This window comes from Balaenoptera borealis, assembly GCF_965194805.1.
Source record: "Balaenoptera borealis genome assembly, chromosome: 6".
Classification (NCBI taxonomy): Eukaryota; Metazoa; Chordata; class Mammalia; order Artiodactyla; family Balaenopteridae; genus Balaenoptera; species Balaenoptera borealis.
In genome coordinates, this window is record NC_138863.1 from 23,548,906 (window position 1) to 23,565,442 (window position 16,537).

At 37.2% G+C, this 16,537-nt stretch overlaps 1 protein-coding gene across 18 annotated transcripts in view; it reads left to right on the forward strand.

Annotated features, from left to right (window-relative positions):
- Positions 1-16,537, forward strand: part of IKZF2 (IKAROS family zinc finger 2) — a 231,203-nt gene that overhangs the window by 27,152 nt on the left and 187,514 nt on the right. For 3 of the 18 annotated variants that reach the window (XM_082396888.1, XM_082396893.1, XM_082396891.1), the window contains exons 1-4: positions 1-6,659; positions 7,819-7,885; positions 9,420-9,468; positions 10,282-10,386. The exon at positions 1-6,659 is cut by the window's left edge and continues 27,152 nt beyond it. In XM_082396888.1, the coding sequence (XP_082253014.1) occupies positions 7,883-7,885; positions 9,420-9,468; positions 10,282-10,386 (157 nt within the window). In that variant the 5' untranslated portion in view covers positions 1-6,659; positions 7,819-7,882. The other 15 variants (XM_082396896.1, XM_082396892.1, XM_082396902.1 and 12 more) reach the window with 14 other exon arrangements.

Consider the following 16,537-nt stretch of genomic DNA (forward strand, 5'->3'; position numbering starts at 1 on the left):
GATTGATAAACATATTTGGTTATTAAGGAGACAGTATAGCTTAGTGGTAATTACCATAGCATTTCTACAACTTAAAACACATCTTTAAATCCAGCTCTGACATTGTGGGACTCTGGACTAGATAATAATGTCTCCAAGCTTCAATTTCTTCATGTGAAAGATGGGGCTAATATTACCTCTCTTTAAAAATGACTGTGCAGGTTATGATGCCTGGCATAAAATAAATGCGTATAGTGATGATAGTAACAGTACATGCAGCTTTCCTAATCCCACCAATATCTCAACTTTGTTGAAATTAGTTGTATCATCAATCTAAAGTGCTGTATTACATTACACAGTATTCTTTTTATTAGAACCTAAAAGAATTGTATTGCTGTTGAATAATTGCTCAGTTTTTATCTTATGGGTGCCGTGGAGAATGTACCTGAGTAGGGTTTACTTGTTTGCTTTGTTTTGTTTTGTTTTTGAGTTGGCTGCTAGAAAGCTACAAATTTTGTGGCCTGACTTAAAGAAATGTTTAGGTGGGAATCATGATATGTAGTTTTAGTACTATTCTCATTTCAGGTTTTCATTTATGTTTTGCTTTCTTCTTGCACCTCTAAATTTAATTTAATACCATATATGTAAATGTAATTTAATACTATATATAATAATTATATAAATGTAAATACATATCCTTATAAGGTAACTTAAACCAGTCTAGAACAAGGTAGAATATAAATAAAAACATTTATAATAAAAAAATTAAAGTGCTGTAGATTATGCATGAGGATTTACTTCTCAAAAAAAGTACACTTGAAAGACACAGTCTTCCAATGAAGCAGTTTCTGGAATATGGTTTATAGGACTTTTGATGATATCCTTAGTCTACTAAGTGGGACTTCCCTTGGTGTCCAGTACCTCTCCATGATGTCAAGTTTTCAGTGCCTTTATGAAGCTTGAACATAGCTGCTGGGGGAGAGATACTGTTGGTGTTATTCTCATCTTAATATATCATGTCTTGGGACAGCTCAGAATGCCAAACTAACCTCTATTTTAAGCTAACCTTTCTTTAAATCACAAGTCATGAAAATTAGGAGAGTTGACCTTTGACTTGACTACCTGTAAATGACCTTTCTTTGATTCATTTCCCTCCTTCCACACCTCATGCCCTCTTTCAGAGTCATCAAGCAGGAAAGGGCTCCCCATTTCTATCCCTGTATGGCTTTTAATTCCCTAGGTTGCCACCATCTGTCTATAAAAAGGAGGAAAGTTGAATCCCTGGATTCTTTCCTTCGCTTTTTTGTTGTTAATGAGTTCTATTTTCTTCAGTCTATATAGGATGGTTTAAATATGTGATTAGACTTTGCTGGACTGTGAAAGAATTTTGGTTTACAAAGAGTTGAGGCTTCTCACAAACACTGGGCATGTAATTCCATGAGCTTTTCACAGGTTTAAAAAAAATCAGGATCACATGCCTGTTGGCACTGGTTTGACTACCAAATATTTCTCTTGAGATGCAACCTGCCATCATTCTGCTTTAGACTATGGATATCTCCAGCAGAATCCAACCATCAGTGTTACAGATCTTTAAGCTAGTTGGCCCTATGTTCACCTCCCAATTCCAAAGTCAAATGATCACTTTTGATTTTCCTTCTACTCCCAGAGAGTGTTTATTATTCTGTACCTAAATTAATGCTCACCAGATAACGTGTTCTCCTTTTACTGTTATCCTCTAATTTGTGAGCTGTGTCTTCAAAAATTTGAATCATCTTTTTTTTTTCTTGTACTAACACTTTCCAATAACCTCATTATACTTTTTGTGTTTGATGATTTCAGGATTTCCTAGAAGAATCTTCTTCCCCATGCCTTTTAGAGTTGTTTTTCGAGCATCATCTATCTGCACTTGACCCAACTCAAAGTTCCTTCATTTTTGCACTAATGGCACTCATTTCCTCAAATGCTAAACACATCTGCATTTTAAAGCAACTATGAAAGATTTCAATGACATCTTTAAAAATATATGCTTTCATTTTTTTCCAGAAATCTCTCCAGTCCTCACCCCTTCGGGCTAACTCCCACAACTTATAATTCTCATTTGGGATAGAGATAGCTTATCATCTGCTCTATATCAAAATGTGCTTTCTAGAAGAAATGTGATATTATTCTTTCAAAGTGTGAATTTAAGTCATAATGTTACCTTTTCTAGGGACATGGGTATTTGCACAAGAGCCTTACATAATTGCAAAGTGACACTCTTAAGAACTGTTAAAAGAAACTATTGTTCAAGGTGGATGGAATGAGAAGACCCCTACCATGTGGGACTCGAACGCCAGCTGGACAGACCCCAGACTATCAATGTAGTCACGGAGGCATAGTTAGGAGGTATTAATACACCTTACTTATGAAATGGATGGGGTATCTTAGAATGCTTTCTTTGAAACTATGGTTCCATTTATGACTTCCTTACTTCTTCATAGTGCCAATCTAGGTCGACAGGAGAAAGTGAGACCATTGTTCCATATCCTGCTTAAAAAGAGAACACCACTTCAAAGAGAACACCACCACCTGACAAAAATAAAACAAGTAATCAGTTTTAAAACACTGTGCCTATGTGTGCTTGGTAAACTTAACTTTTTCAGGGATTCAAGTTATTTTAGGGCACCTACTCTGGTTGATTATGTTCTATATCTAGCACAATAAAGCCAGCTAAATTAAAAAAATAAGTATATAATCAGTTTCCAAAAATTTCTTCTTTGATACTAGGAAAGTACTGCAATGTTACAAACTGTCTCTTCCTACCCTCTGCTAAAAACAAAACCCAAACTTAAAAACATAAAATTAATTGCTTGAATAAAAAAAAAGGAACTTTTACTCAAATTCTTTTAAAGGGTACTAGGGCTTTTAAATCTAAAACAGATAAAGTATCCGAAGAAAACAAGACTAATACCTTATAACGTATCTTTTAGCTACACTGCCTTTTAAAAATGTTCTTTTGCTAATTGCACTTAGTAGTTATAGAATTAAATCTGTTGCATTCTTTGATAGTCAGTCTGGTTCATGAACTATCAGGTATTAACATGAAATAATCTGTTTATGAAACAGAGGGGTCACATAAATGTATTTTACTCAAAATTATTTTACCCACTTTTACTATTCATACTTATAAAACTTTATATTATCTACCAAGGCATTCATGTTCTTCACGTGGATCATAAGACAGAGTTGACCTGTTAAGGTTATTTGTAACATGACTTATGAGCCAAGATTTGACCAAATTCTTTACGGAATTAGAGTGTATCTTGGATGTCCTATACTTTTTGGCCCTGGAAAATAGTTTTGACACATGGAAGCTAGGTGAGTATGGGACTTGCTCCATATTCCTCCATTCAGTAAAATGTTTACTGAGTACCAACTCCTGCCAAATACTGTGCTAGTTCTGAGAAAACAACAGTTAGCAGGGCAGACATAATCTCTGTCCTTAAAAAAGATGGCATTCTAGTGAGGGAGACAGATTTTCTTTTAAAAACTCAACAAATGAATAACATATTTACACACTGCATAATGAAGGAAATGTGCAAGTGCTAAGGTAGGGGTTGGTGCTGGGAAGGAACGGTTTCCGTAGGATGGGACAGAAAGGGGGAGGAAGAACCAGTGATATGACAAATGGTGGGGGTGGGGTATGTTTTCTCCCTGCCTCCTCACCCGGCCCCCAAAGTGAAAATTTAACTCTCCAACTGCATATAGTAGCCAAAGGATATGCTACTGCACTTGCTGGGGATATATTTTTTTATGCATAGTATAACTATAAAAGTGTGGACAGTTATGGCAAAGGCTGCAAGTACAGATATGCTCTGACCACTATAAAAATACTGTTGAGAAAAACTGTTAGCAAAGTGAATTTCTACAGTTTATACAAAGGTTCCTTCCCAAAAGTGGAATTGTGAGTTTCAGAGCCAGGATTATTTGACCACAGAGGATGAAATAGAACCCCTAGTCTTTGTATGTAAACATAATCTTGACTTCTTTGGGGTAAATTGGATATACCATGATCTGCAAATTAGAAAGGAACATAGGACGTTAAGAAGAGGGAAAAGTTTCCCCAAATGGTCTAATTCTCACAAGTGGTCATGAGATCTTTGCCATTCTAAAATCTGGGTGCCATTGCTCCCTGCCCAAGTCCCCCATTTTGGGGGAGACAGGGCCACCAAATGTCAAGTGTCTGAACACTTAGCCACTAGAGGGAGAGAGTGTACCTTTGGTGATTAGGGAGCCAATGAAAGTAACTCATGAAAAGGATAGGCTTTCAAGGGAGCTAAATTAAGCTCTAATCAGCCAGGGGCAAAGACTGTATCAACTGTGCTAGCTTTAGGGAACTTGAGGATGATTCCTTAAGACTTCACAATGGATCCACTTCTATTAAAGAATTAAATTGCTTAAACTATCCAGATACTTCATCTTAATTTTGAATATGTTTTAATTCATCTTTTCTAAGAACCTCCATAACTTTGCAGATACTTAAACACTTTGGCTTAGTTTTTAGGGGGGATTTATGGCAATTTAGAGAAGTTATGTTACCCTTTGTATATTGGGAAATTATATATTATGAACATTCCAATTTTCTATGGTAATTTAAGATTAAAATCTTTGCTATCTATTGGGATGATTAGAATGATTTGTGGAGTTCTATGTTTGGTCTTTCCCAAATATGACTTTAGGAAAATTACTTTTATTTGGATAATTGACAGGTTAAAAAACCCCTGCTTTACCAACGTATAACTCACAGGTGTTCTTAAAATCGTCATAAAGTTGTTGCTAGCCTGAGCCCAAATGATTTGCTCTCCAATGAAAGTTGGTTAATCTTGTTTGCAGCACGGCACCAACTATCATTTTCCATAATTTAAAAAACAAGCCTATTGGTACAACTGTTGTTTAATAAATCCAACATAGGAAGTAAACCTTTAAAAAGTAATTCATTATAAAATTTAAATACAGGATTATACAAGTCATATGATGTTCATGATTTAGTGTCTATTAGTGTGAATAAATTCCTTCCCAGTCCCCAAATCTAAAGACATTATCCAAAATTTCCCAGATATACAGAGTGATGCTTAAGATATAGGTGATGATTTTATTGTCAACGTATCATTTCTCTTTCCTCAGCAGAAAAAAACCTCAGCAACTATTTCTGGGATTCTTGAAAGGAGTAGGAGTACAGTGCCTGTTCCTACTCTTTCAGCATTGATTTTCTTCACAATCTGTGATATGGTTTTTCAGAAATGCTGTTTGGCAGTCCTGATAATTTCATGTGTTTTCAAACTTAAGCCACCCAGACTACACAGTGCAGTATTTTCAGCTCCTTTCATTTTCCTTTTCCCTTTAATTATAGAAGTTTCTATTCCCTCTTTTTGCAAATGTGGTCAAGAAAGATGCTAAATGCGACTGTTTGTAGAAAGAACGTGCATTTGTTTTTCTCATGACGATCCACATAAGTTCTTCCCAAATACAAAAGCTGTGCTATAACTAACTGATGATATTGATGGACAACACTTTACTCCTAATAACTTTTTGGACCCTCCCCCGTTCCTTTGACTTTGGTGGATGTGCCACGTGCCCAGTGGAGAGAAAGCAAGTAGACACTCTAATTTTAAACTTGCACTGTAAAGCACTTTCAAAATAGTAATAGTTGAGCTTCATTTCGGACCTGACTTTCCTTCTCAATCCATTCCCCAGGACCCCTCTCTGCTGATTCGTGTCCTGGTCTATCGGGGGCCGTTTTCTGAAATCGCAAAGCACAGTTTATTGCGAAGCTGAGTGGGTGGGTCCACGCGCACACCCAGACTCCGGCCAGGACGCCGATCCCAAAGCTCCGCGTCGCGCGCCTGGATCGCGGTCCCGCTCCCTTCGTCCGGCCTCACCACAAATCCCAGTTTGAAAGAAAACTTCTCGAGGCCGAAATGAACCTCCCCTCGCCGTTGCAATTCTTCCTTCCGAGCCGGCAGAAAACGTGAGATTTACTACGACTCGCGGGGAGTGGATGGGGGCTGCCGCAGCACTCTCGGAAGCGGGTTACCTGGTCCTCCCCCACCCCCGCTTTGGGGGCGGGGTCCGCCGTCTGGGGGCACCGGGTCAGGGGCGGCGCGGGTGGGCGCGAGGGAGGGCGCGCGTCGCGGAGCCGCCGGGGCAGCACTTGTCCTGTAATCGATTGCCGAGCGCGCCGAGCGGCGCAGCGCGCAGACACGCGCACACGCGCCCTCGCCAGCCCGCGCGCACACATATACACACACGCACACACGCACAGGAGCCCAGGGCCCGCACACGCGCGCGCGCGCACGCACGTCCTGCCGCCCGCGCCCCGGGCCCCGCCGCCCGCCGCCAGCCCGCCCTCCGCCCGCGGGCGTCTGCGCGAGCCCGGCCGGCGGGGGAGAAGTGCTCGGGCTCCGGCGGATCGGTTTCTCGGGGTTTGACCAGCTGTCCCGGGCTAACCCTGCTCCTCGCTGAAGATGGAGGAAGTAAAAACAGGATTACCCTTAGCTACAGATCCACTGCCTTAGTTTCCACCACCAACTGCAGTGCACAAACACACGTTAGGCACAGGAAAGAAAGAAAGAGAGAGGACACACTAACAGTAAACACAAACAAAAGGGTGATGGGATTATTTTACTGCATGCACTGCTGAGGTAAATCTCCGCTTGCCTTTTGCGTGGTGAAGAACAGCTCTTGTTTTGTCTTCTGATTCATAGGTTATATATAAATATGTGTATCTGATTTGCAAAGGGGGGGAGTGTTTTCAAAGTTAAGTGTAATTATATAGTATCTCGTTTTGCACTGTTATGTGATCAAATGACTTGTTGCTATTAACCAGTAATAATAATAATACTATAGATATTTTTCTCTGGGAGGGATGGATTGTGGTTATGATTAGGGTAATGATTTCTGTAAAGGACGCTTAGGGAATCGGGTTGAAGATGATGTCTTCTGCCTTAATTTATCGTCCCCTCCTTGTAATCTGTTTCTGGGATGTTAATCGATTAATCAGTTCTCATCTCTATAGCTGTCATGGATTTGGACTTGTTTTGCTTTGTTTTAACTTGAATTCCAAGAAAGGTTGGGTAGCCTGGAATAAATTACAGCTGTCCAGATAGAAGGTAATATCCAGATCCTGTTGGAATTGAACAACAACAACCTGGTATGACATGTAAAAATGCAGCCGTTAAATCACTTTGACAGGTTCTGGTATGGGCAAAAGAGATGGAATTAAGATTTAATTTATTATTATTATCATTTTTTTGCCAAGGGCGAAAAGCAGTCCTGTGAAGTTGGCCTAGGTTCTTTGCTGGGTTCTCCCTGACTGTCCCTCCCCTCTCAACACCCCTCCACTCCCCCCCCCCCCCCCCCCCGCCTTTTCTTTCAGTTTTCTTGTCTTAGCTTTTGGTCGATTCTTAAGGAACCGGTGGATCAAGTTTTTTCTCTTCTTGTTAATCGCATTGCTGTAGCACTGACTGACCTCTCTCTCTCTCTTTTTTTTCCTCTTTCCTGAAAGTACGTGGTGCCATTCCTGAGTGACTTTTCCTACTAGACCATCCCAAAGGGACGAGGGGGAGGGGTAGAAGGAGGAGGAGAAGAAGAAGGGGGGTGTTCCTTCTCTCTCATTTCTTGGTTTTGTTTATCAGCCGATCTGTTTGCTGGATTTGGGCTCGGAATGACCCACCTGTAAAGTGCTTTTCCTTCCTCCTTGCCTTGAACTCTGCAGGGGGCTTGGCTTGGAAGGGGCAAGGGAGGGAAAGAGAAGGGGGAAACACAAAAAACTTCTTTCTTTCTCTCTCCGTTTATCTTCAGCCCGACATTGTCACCTCCTCTTTGAGGGGTTAGAAGAAGCTGAGATCTCCCGACAGAGCTGGAAATGGTGATGAATCTTTTTTAATCAAAGGACAATTTCTTTTGTATGTACATTTCGTTTCTCTTTCTCCTTTTCTTTCTTTCCTTCTCTGAGGGTTAATAACCATTTCATTGATGGGGCAGACTTCTTTCGCTTCTCCCTGACGTTTCTTTCTTAATATGTGTGTGTTAAATGTGTACATTTTTAAAGAGATAAACTCATTTGTAAAATATCCGAAGAAATTGCTCCCCTTTAAACTTTACGGATGCCTTTCTCTAAAGCCTTATGTAATCATAATTTGAAAGAATTTGATAACAGTACAGCAGGTTGAAATTTAAGTGCTATGTAGTGACTGAGTTGGGAATTTGATCTGATTATTCCATAAAGGAAGAAAGAAAAGTTTTTTTGGGGGGGCGGTAGGGAGGGTGGTGGTGCAGAAGGGGAGGGGAGGGAGAAGGGAAGTGGTTTTGGAGACAAGAAGTGAAGCTGCCTGTTTTCCAGTAAGTAATGGAGAAATTCCAGGAGCCAGGGCTAAATATACTTGGCGATCAATACAGAAATGGCTCATTGTGAATAATTTAGCTGCTGGTGCAGTGAGAGTTTTGAAACTAAAGGCAAAAAGGACCAGGGCCAAAGGAAAAAAAAAAAAAAAAAAAGTAAAAATCTTCTCAGGACATGTCAATTCTTTAAACTTTTTTCTTCAAAGAATACAGTTAGCTTATCGATCTTTTCATTATGTGAAATCAAAGCTAGGGGGTGTCATCTCATACAATTTACTTTTGTTTCTGAGAATTAAGTTCTTGTTTTGTGTCATTGGTGCATGAAAATAATTCCCCCCAAACTTTGAAAAAGTGATCCCCTTCCCCTCTTCAAAAAGTGTATGAATTTTTCAAAATTGGAGTGTATTAAGTAGGCTCGGCATGGTATCCAACCATGGTCTGGCAGGAAATTAAGGTTACATTGAACAGGTGCTTACACAGAACTTGGGGTTGGCTAAAATGTCAATACAAGCCTGGCAGTTGGGTAACTGCTGCAGAAACCTTCGAGACATACTTGGGCACGAAGTTTTTTTGTTTTGTTTTGTATTTCTTCTGTTTGTTTGTCCTCCCCCCCCCCCCCCATTAGAACATGATGAACCAACTTGCAACAATTGTGAATAGAGCTATCTGTATACTCGGGAAGTCCTTGATTGTAGGAAGTAGTGAATGGTAAAATACTTCAATCCCAGTTAAAGCTGGCACTTTGGAGGTGTACCCCCTTCCTATTTTTTTTCTCTAAACCGAGTAAATTCTGATTAAAAGAGTCATTCTTTTCTTGCTGCAGCCCATCTCATAGCACACTTATCTTTCCTATCCTATCTCCAGCAGGAATCAGATCATTTGCAGAAAGAGTTCAGTGACTTGCAAATGAGCACATACAGTACACTGTAGTATGTTTCTTGGGCACAGGTTGCAGCAACAGCAACATGGGCTAACTGCTTGGAGCTTCAAATAAGTTAAGCATTTAATGGCAGATACTGAAAGGAATCATTGTGTTAAGGGTATAATCTTTTGTATTGCAGCACTGCACTTTGACTATGGAAACAGAGGCTATTGATGGCTATATAACGTGTAAGTATTCATTTTCATTAATCTGTTATTGTTAATAAAATTATGTTTGTTACCTGTATTGTAATTTCTGAATTGGAAGTTTTTATCAAGAACTGTAAACTCTTACCTCCTATCTGTTCACAATTTCACCTGGTAAATGAGTTTGAGAAAATAGCACTGAAGTGAAAGAAGAAGGAACTATAGATATATACCTGCTATATTAAGGATATTATTTAAATCAGTAGTAGCTTAGCAGATCAACACTTTAGGACTTTATTTTTTTCATTTACTTTAAGTCTAGAATAGGTCGGGTTACATATATGTCTACTAATATGGCATGTACTAAATACTTAGTACTCTGTAACCTAATTTTTCAGACACATAATGTGAAAGAGAATTAGCTCACTCAAGTTGACAATTTTTTTTAGCAAACTCTCCTTTCAAACATCTAACTCTCTGATAGCCAGTATTTTGGAAATGCTCATTAAAAATACTGTGTGCTTAAGGATTAAATTAGATGTTAAAAGAAAACATTTTTTTCAACTAGAAGATACTTTAGAAATCAACTACTCCAGTCTCCATTATTTTACAGTTAAGATGAATGTGATAATGAAATTTTGTAATTTTTTTATTGGGGGCTGGTTGTTGCTTTTCGTCATTTCGTTCATTTATTATGTATTTCTAAATAACATTTCCTTATAGTTTCTTTTTAAGGGAAAAATGTATTTCATTAAAATCATATATGCATACCCCTGCATATATGATTACAAAGTTGGTAATTAGATTTTAGATGACAATGAACAGAGATCAAAAGATTTTATTTTGTGAAAACAGGTGACAATGAGCTTTCACCTGAAAGGGAGCACTCCAGTATGGCAATTGACCTCACCTCAAGCACACCCAATGGACAGCATGCCTCACCAAGTCACATGACAAGCAGTAAGTCTTCATTTTATGATTTTTTTTTTCCTATTTCTCTAGCGATAGACTTGAAGTTGTTAGGTCTCTAGGGTCCTCGCACATTGTGGTGTAGCTGCTGCTTTAGATTTTGTTAAAGAAAGAACAACACAGATTTATTCCTGTTCATTTTGGTATCGTAAAACATGAGCCTGCTTACTAGTCTGAACTATCCCAAGGTGGCATTTGGGAGCTGGTGCTTACCTGTATCAGGTAAGAAATGTTAGGCTTTGCTGGTTATTCTTTTGTCTTGCCAGGTTTATGACTAGATTTGTTTTTGTTGCTGGGTAAAAAAAATATGGAAACACGTTATTTCCAAAGGACTCTTCGAAGTAAAAAAAAGAAAAAGAAATTATTTTCTATTACCTTGGCATAAAGCTAATCCATCAGTGGTAGAATTGCAGTGTTAGTTGCTTTTTTTTTTTTTTAAACATGTGAAAGTTTCGTGTCCAGAGCATTGGAAGTGAAATGTAATTGAAAATTTGTGGAACTCATTTACATCTATTTCTCTGACAAAGTGAAAGCATTTTGTTTTAGACTGTCCAGAGAAGAATTGAGAAAATTTGGAAGGATGTTTTGAACTTGCAGGAATAGACAGTTTTGGCTACTGTTTTTGATAAAGGGTCATTCATTGATATAGTAAACACTGTTTTTGTGTAATAGAAAAGCAACTTACATGCTGTCAGTGACAAGACAAAATACTTTATTAAGAATTTGTTTTATTTTCTCTTAATTATAATGTTTCATAAGTTATCAAGTACAAATGCTCTGTTACTCCTACTTAAACTTAATTTGAAATCGTGTGTTTATACTTTTGATATGTGTTATATTCTTATACAGAAAGGCCATCTGATTTACATGTAAATATAATTTAATTTAAAAGCTTTCTATTTGGGTGACACGTGAAGGAAAAGCATTTTCTTTCCTTTTTAAATGAAGATTTAATAACTAAAGGAAACTGAATCATCAAGTGAATTATGAGCATGTTCTTAATATGTTAATTCTGATTATCCTGAGAGAACAAATTTTCTTTCCACTTCCCTCTTACAGTTTCAAAACTTGATGTTATTGTAAAGCTACTAGCTTCATAAGTAGTTAAGACTTTTGAATTATAAGCAAGAGTATATAGAATACTATTGAATACATTTTGCAATTCATTAACTTTAAGTGGTTCTAGTTACTGACTTGAAAGTTTGACTGAACTATGTGAACTTACTTTACTTATTTAAAAGTTTTCTTTATTTTTATTAATGGGAAGCACTTCCTAGGAAGATTTCATTCTAGAAGCAGTCATTGAAATTCCTTTATCATGTAGGAAGAAAATTAATAGTTAGTGATGCAATGTATATTAAATTATAGTGCTAATCTCTTGTAATGGATCTTGTAGCATTAATTTATTTTTTCTGCTAGTTGGCTATTGATTTGATAAAAGTTATACTACTATTGCAATGTAGGGAGTACAATTTTTACATTTTAACATTTAATGTTACTAGGTCCTTGGCAGGATAGATTTTTTATTTTTCAGATAATTTTCATTTAATTTCCTAAAGAGTAAAGATAGATTGATATGCAATTTCTGCTAGTTTAATATTTAGCTATTGTCTTTAGAAACATTGAATATAAGGGGTACGTAATAGTGGGTAATCAGACTTTGACTGTCATCCCCCAGCTACTGCTAGAATATCAGCTGGAAAATACTTGTTAATTGGTTAATTAGCTCCTTTATTTGTGAATTTGATTTTGGTTTTGCAAGTAGTCCTTTCTAAAAGGCAGTTCACTCATTTATTTTAAGTGAACTTTGCAGAGTATGGGCATGATCAGTTTGGACAAATAAGAACTGTGCTTTTGATATTTGAGTTTTTCTCACCCAACAGCAGTAAAATTATGTTTCGTAAAGAGGTTTTGTTCTTGTTTCTTTTTTTTTAACTTACTAGCCTGTGGCAATTCCATGTTAGTATAGTTTTTAGCTAAGCTGCATGTGTTTTCACGTTCTTTTCCAAAGAGTTGCAGGTTAAATATTTTGGCTCTCACTTCAGAGCTGTCTGTTGCATCCTTTACGTAGCCTCTATTTACAGTATCTAGGTTACCCACTTAGGTGTTAGATGGAGAAGATACCCATTTTTCCTCTCTGTTAGATCTAGGAGAATATCAGCATTTTAGATTGCCAAAGCAAATAGTGCTAGAGAGGGACTCTTGTCTGTTAATTAGAATAAGAGACCTACAATCGGTCACTCAGATGTTTTTCTATGACTTGGAATAATTTTTTGTGCGTGTGTGACTTGTCAAATCACTTGTGTCTGAGATTACTGGTTTTCCTAAATCCTTTTATATGCATTGCTGACTTTATTATATAAAAAGAACTTATTTATTTTCCGCATTTTTTAATATCTTCAAATAATCTTTCTGAAGGGCTGTGACTTCCAAAAACAGAATTGCAGTTTTGGTTGAAAGTATTAGAGCTGAAAGTAAATGTGAAAACCTTTATGATAGAACAAGATAGGCTCCATGGCAGCAAGGAGGACAAGAGTATGTGTGTAAGAGGTAAAAAGTTATCTTAAAACAGTTTAGAAAAAAAATAAAAGGAATAAAGCCTTTGATTTTATGAAATAACTGACGTTCTAGCAGTGAAGTAACACTACCATGTGATAGCCCACTTATTTTGGCTTTAGGAAAGTGGTCAGTTTTATTCTAAGGTCATAGTCATTTGTTTAGGTTATTCTATGACTATTCTAAGATGAAGGGTATCTGTACAACTTGCTGCCAGCTATTGTATAAAAAATAATGACAGCAGCTATCATTATTTGACAGTGCTAGAAGAGAGCATCAGTGACTTGGGAGAGAACTAAAAATGTTACAGTGCCTGACAGTCTTTGGTTTTAAAATTCAGCATGTAAGATTAAAAAGAAATAAGAGGTATTAGTGAACTTAACATTTTGTAATGACTACATCCTATATTTTCGAGTGGATTTCCTTAGAGAAACTTAGACTTTTTCTTCTAGAATAAGGATCTCTTTGATAAGAAGATGGGCATTGTTGCCCAAGATCATTAGTGTACACACTGAGTCTGCTGACAATCTTCGGTGTCAGGGATGACAGTATATGCCTTGATGGCTACTGGAAATACACAGTGTTAAGTGATTTTAAAAATAGAATCTGGAAGTTAAGAATCTGAGACAGACAACGCAGACAGAACAATACAAAAATAATCCATATTGTATTTCGGCCCATCAGATGAGACTTACTTTGTGATTCCTTATGTTTCTGGGTTAGCTCATTTCCAATTCTTGTATAGTTGCTTCAGTATCGGTTTCAAACTGTGCTATACCTGCTGCTGAGTATTTTGAAAGATTTTTAAGGTTCAAAAAATTGTCATTAATTTTATTTTTCTCATCATCATTTACTTTTATAATGCTAATAAGTAAATTTTCTTTGGAGAGAGCTAATGGTGTGAAAATACATTGTGACATAAATTTTGTTTCTATTACTTCCTTCACATGGATCAACTTTGCAGTCAATACCATTTATCATTCAGTTTGATGGCCAGGTGGCATGTATGGAATTGGAAGAAGTAGTAACTCTAGTTTTACAAGACTCTGACCAATAATCAGGTCAGGGAATCTAGTTTATTCTTTTTAGAGTGCTTCACATTCATTTTTTTTCTTAGCTAGTTTCCATTTTTAGAACCTAGTGAAACATAAGTATAGTATGATTTCTATTTTTCTTGTGAGGAAGTGGAGGCTTGAAGAAACCAGTTGGCCTCTTAGGTCCCTTAGCAGAAGGATAAAGTTGTCAGGATTGGGATATAAAACTGATATTACCTTGTGGGTTAGATCACTTTATTGATAACTCTTGAAAATGTCATTATCTCAGGGTGCCCACCATGTCCAGTACTGACCCATGTTTTAGTGACAAAAACAGTATTACAGAAGTAGAATAGGGTTATTATGAAGGTGGAATGATAACAGATAATCTTGTTAAGCAGATGCTCTAATGCACTTTTTAAAATATAGCTTATGTTTTGGGACTCACCAGCTTTCTGAGTTGTCTTCTGTAGCTTAGTTTGGCAGTCACCCTTGGCTGGATTTCCATAGGACACACCCTAATATAACACCAGATGGACTTGATGTAAAAGCTTGCTCTGTTTTCAGTTGTAGTACTTAGTTTTGTATATATACCCAACATACCTTACATTTAGTTTTTACTTGTTAGGAAATTAAAAAAATAAGTTTGACTTGATTTCTTTACACCTATCAGTGGTAAGTGTCATGGCCATGTACCAAAAGGAAAAAAAATAGGAACTAAAGGAAGTACATATGAGCAGGGAATTAACAGCAAAATTTCTGTATTTTTTTCTTTGCTGCTCATTCCACTCCCACCCCCCCACTCCCTCCACTTTTTAAGTCTGCTTTGAAGTAAGAATAAATGTCTGTCTTGGAGAAACAAAACAGCTTACTGTAGAGGTGTTGTTTATATTGCCTCTATCTTTGTCCAAATTTGTCTTCCCCACTGGAAATACATTAAAAACAGTGTAATGTGATTGGTTAGGTTCTTTTGGGAGTCTTCCTTCAAGCCGTAAGGAATTGAGATCCCTGGGTCCCATCCTCTTCTCTCCTAACTTTGAATATCGATACATTTTGATTTTATGATGTTCTGAAAGATCAATAGCAGGGTCACAGTCCTAAGATGAGGTAGACTATGTTGTTTTTCTTTGCTTTTTTCCTTTATATCTGTTTATATAATATATATTTATTGACCTGTTAGTATTTTCCTTTTGTGAATTAATCAAGACTTAGGATATCTCTGCTGAAATAGGTAAAGAGTATTTAGGAACTATTTTCTCTTATTATAAATGTGTAATCACAACTGGAGTGAGAGAAAGAAGGGGGGCATAATTTATTGAATATATATAGGCACTATACTAAGTGATATACCCAGCACTATACTAAGTGATCCATATTATTTCACTCAGTCTCCACAACAGCTCTGTGAGGTTACTCTGTTTATAATACAGAAAACCGAGGCTCAGAAGCAGTAGATTGCAGGTGGTTAGAAATATGGGCTTTGGAGTTATACAGGCCTGTGTTAGAATTCTTGCTTTGCCACTAGCTTGCTGTATGGTCTTAGTCATGTAACTTCACATCTCTGAGCTCCAGTTTTCTTATCTGTAGAATTGGGAAAAGCAATACCTAAGTCAGTGGGCTGTTGTGAGGTTTATTTTTTTATCTTTATTTTTCTTCTTTTTCACTGCGCTGCGTGACACGTGGGATGTTAGTTCCCAGACCAGGGATCGAACCTATGCCCCCTGCAGTGGAAGTGCAGAGTCTTAACCACTGGACCACCAGGGAAGTCCCTGTTGTGAGGTTTAAATGAGGCAATATTATGCAAAATACTTAGCACAGTTCCTGACACATGCTAAGATCCAATAAATAATCACTGCTGCTATCACTCAGAGTGGGCAAGTTTCTTTTGCACCAAACCATGATTCATAAGAAAGTTTTTTTTTTTTTTCAAATCAATATCTGTTTGAAATCCAGATCTTTTGCTCTTTCCATTTTACTACGTAGGTCCATGGAATGGAGATAGGCATTTCTAATAATTTAGGGTAAAAATGAAAGAAAAACCCCTCTATTATTTAAAGCATCTGTGAAGATTTTGGTTAAGAAAGAAGTAGAGTTTGTCTGTGTGCCAGAGATTCTTTTTATTGGGTTTCAGTGCTCCTGAGATAAATTTTATATTTTTGGTTACATGTAAAGAAAATCATTGCTTATCATTGGTGCTCTAAAGACACTGGTCTTTAAGAATGGAAAAAGTCCTCTTAGTAGAGTAACCTAGCCATATCTAGAATCAATTCTTTCTTTGAAAATCTGTATCTAAAATTTCACCATATTTGTTGCTTCTGGTAGTACCATCACTTCTCATTTGATGATACCTAATCAAGTTGTACGCCTGATTGTTGCTAATTGTGCATTTTGGGCGTAATAGTTTAGGTGTTTTAAATTTGAAGTAAACTTAAAATAAAATTATCACTTACAAGCATTTGACATGTTGCTATATCGTTCTAGTTGATTAATTCAACAAATATTTGTAGGCTATCTTTTATGTGTCAGGCACAGTAAGGTGAATCCAAAGGTGA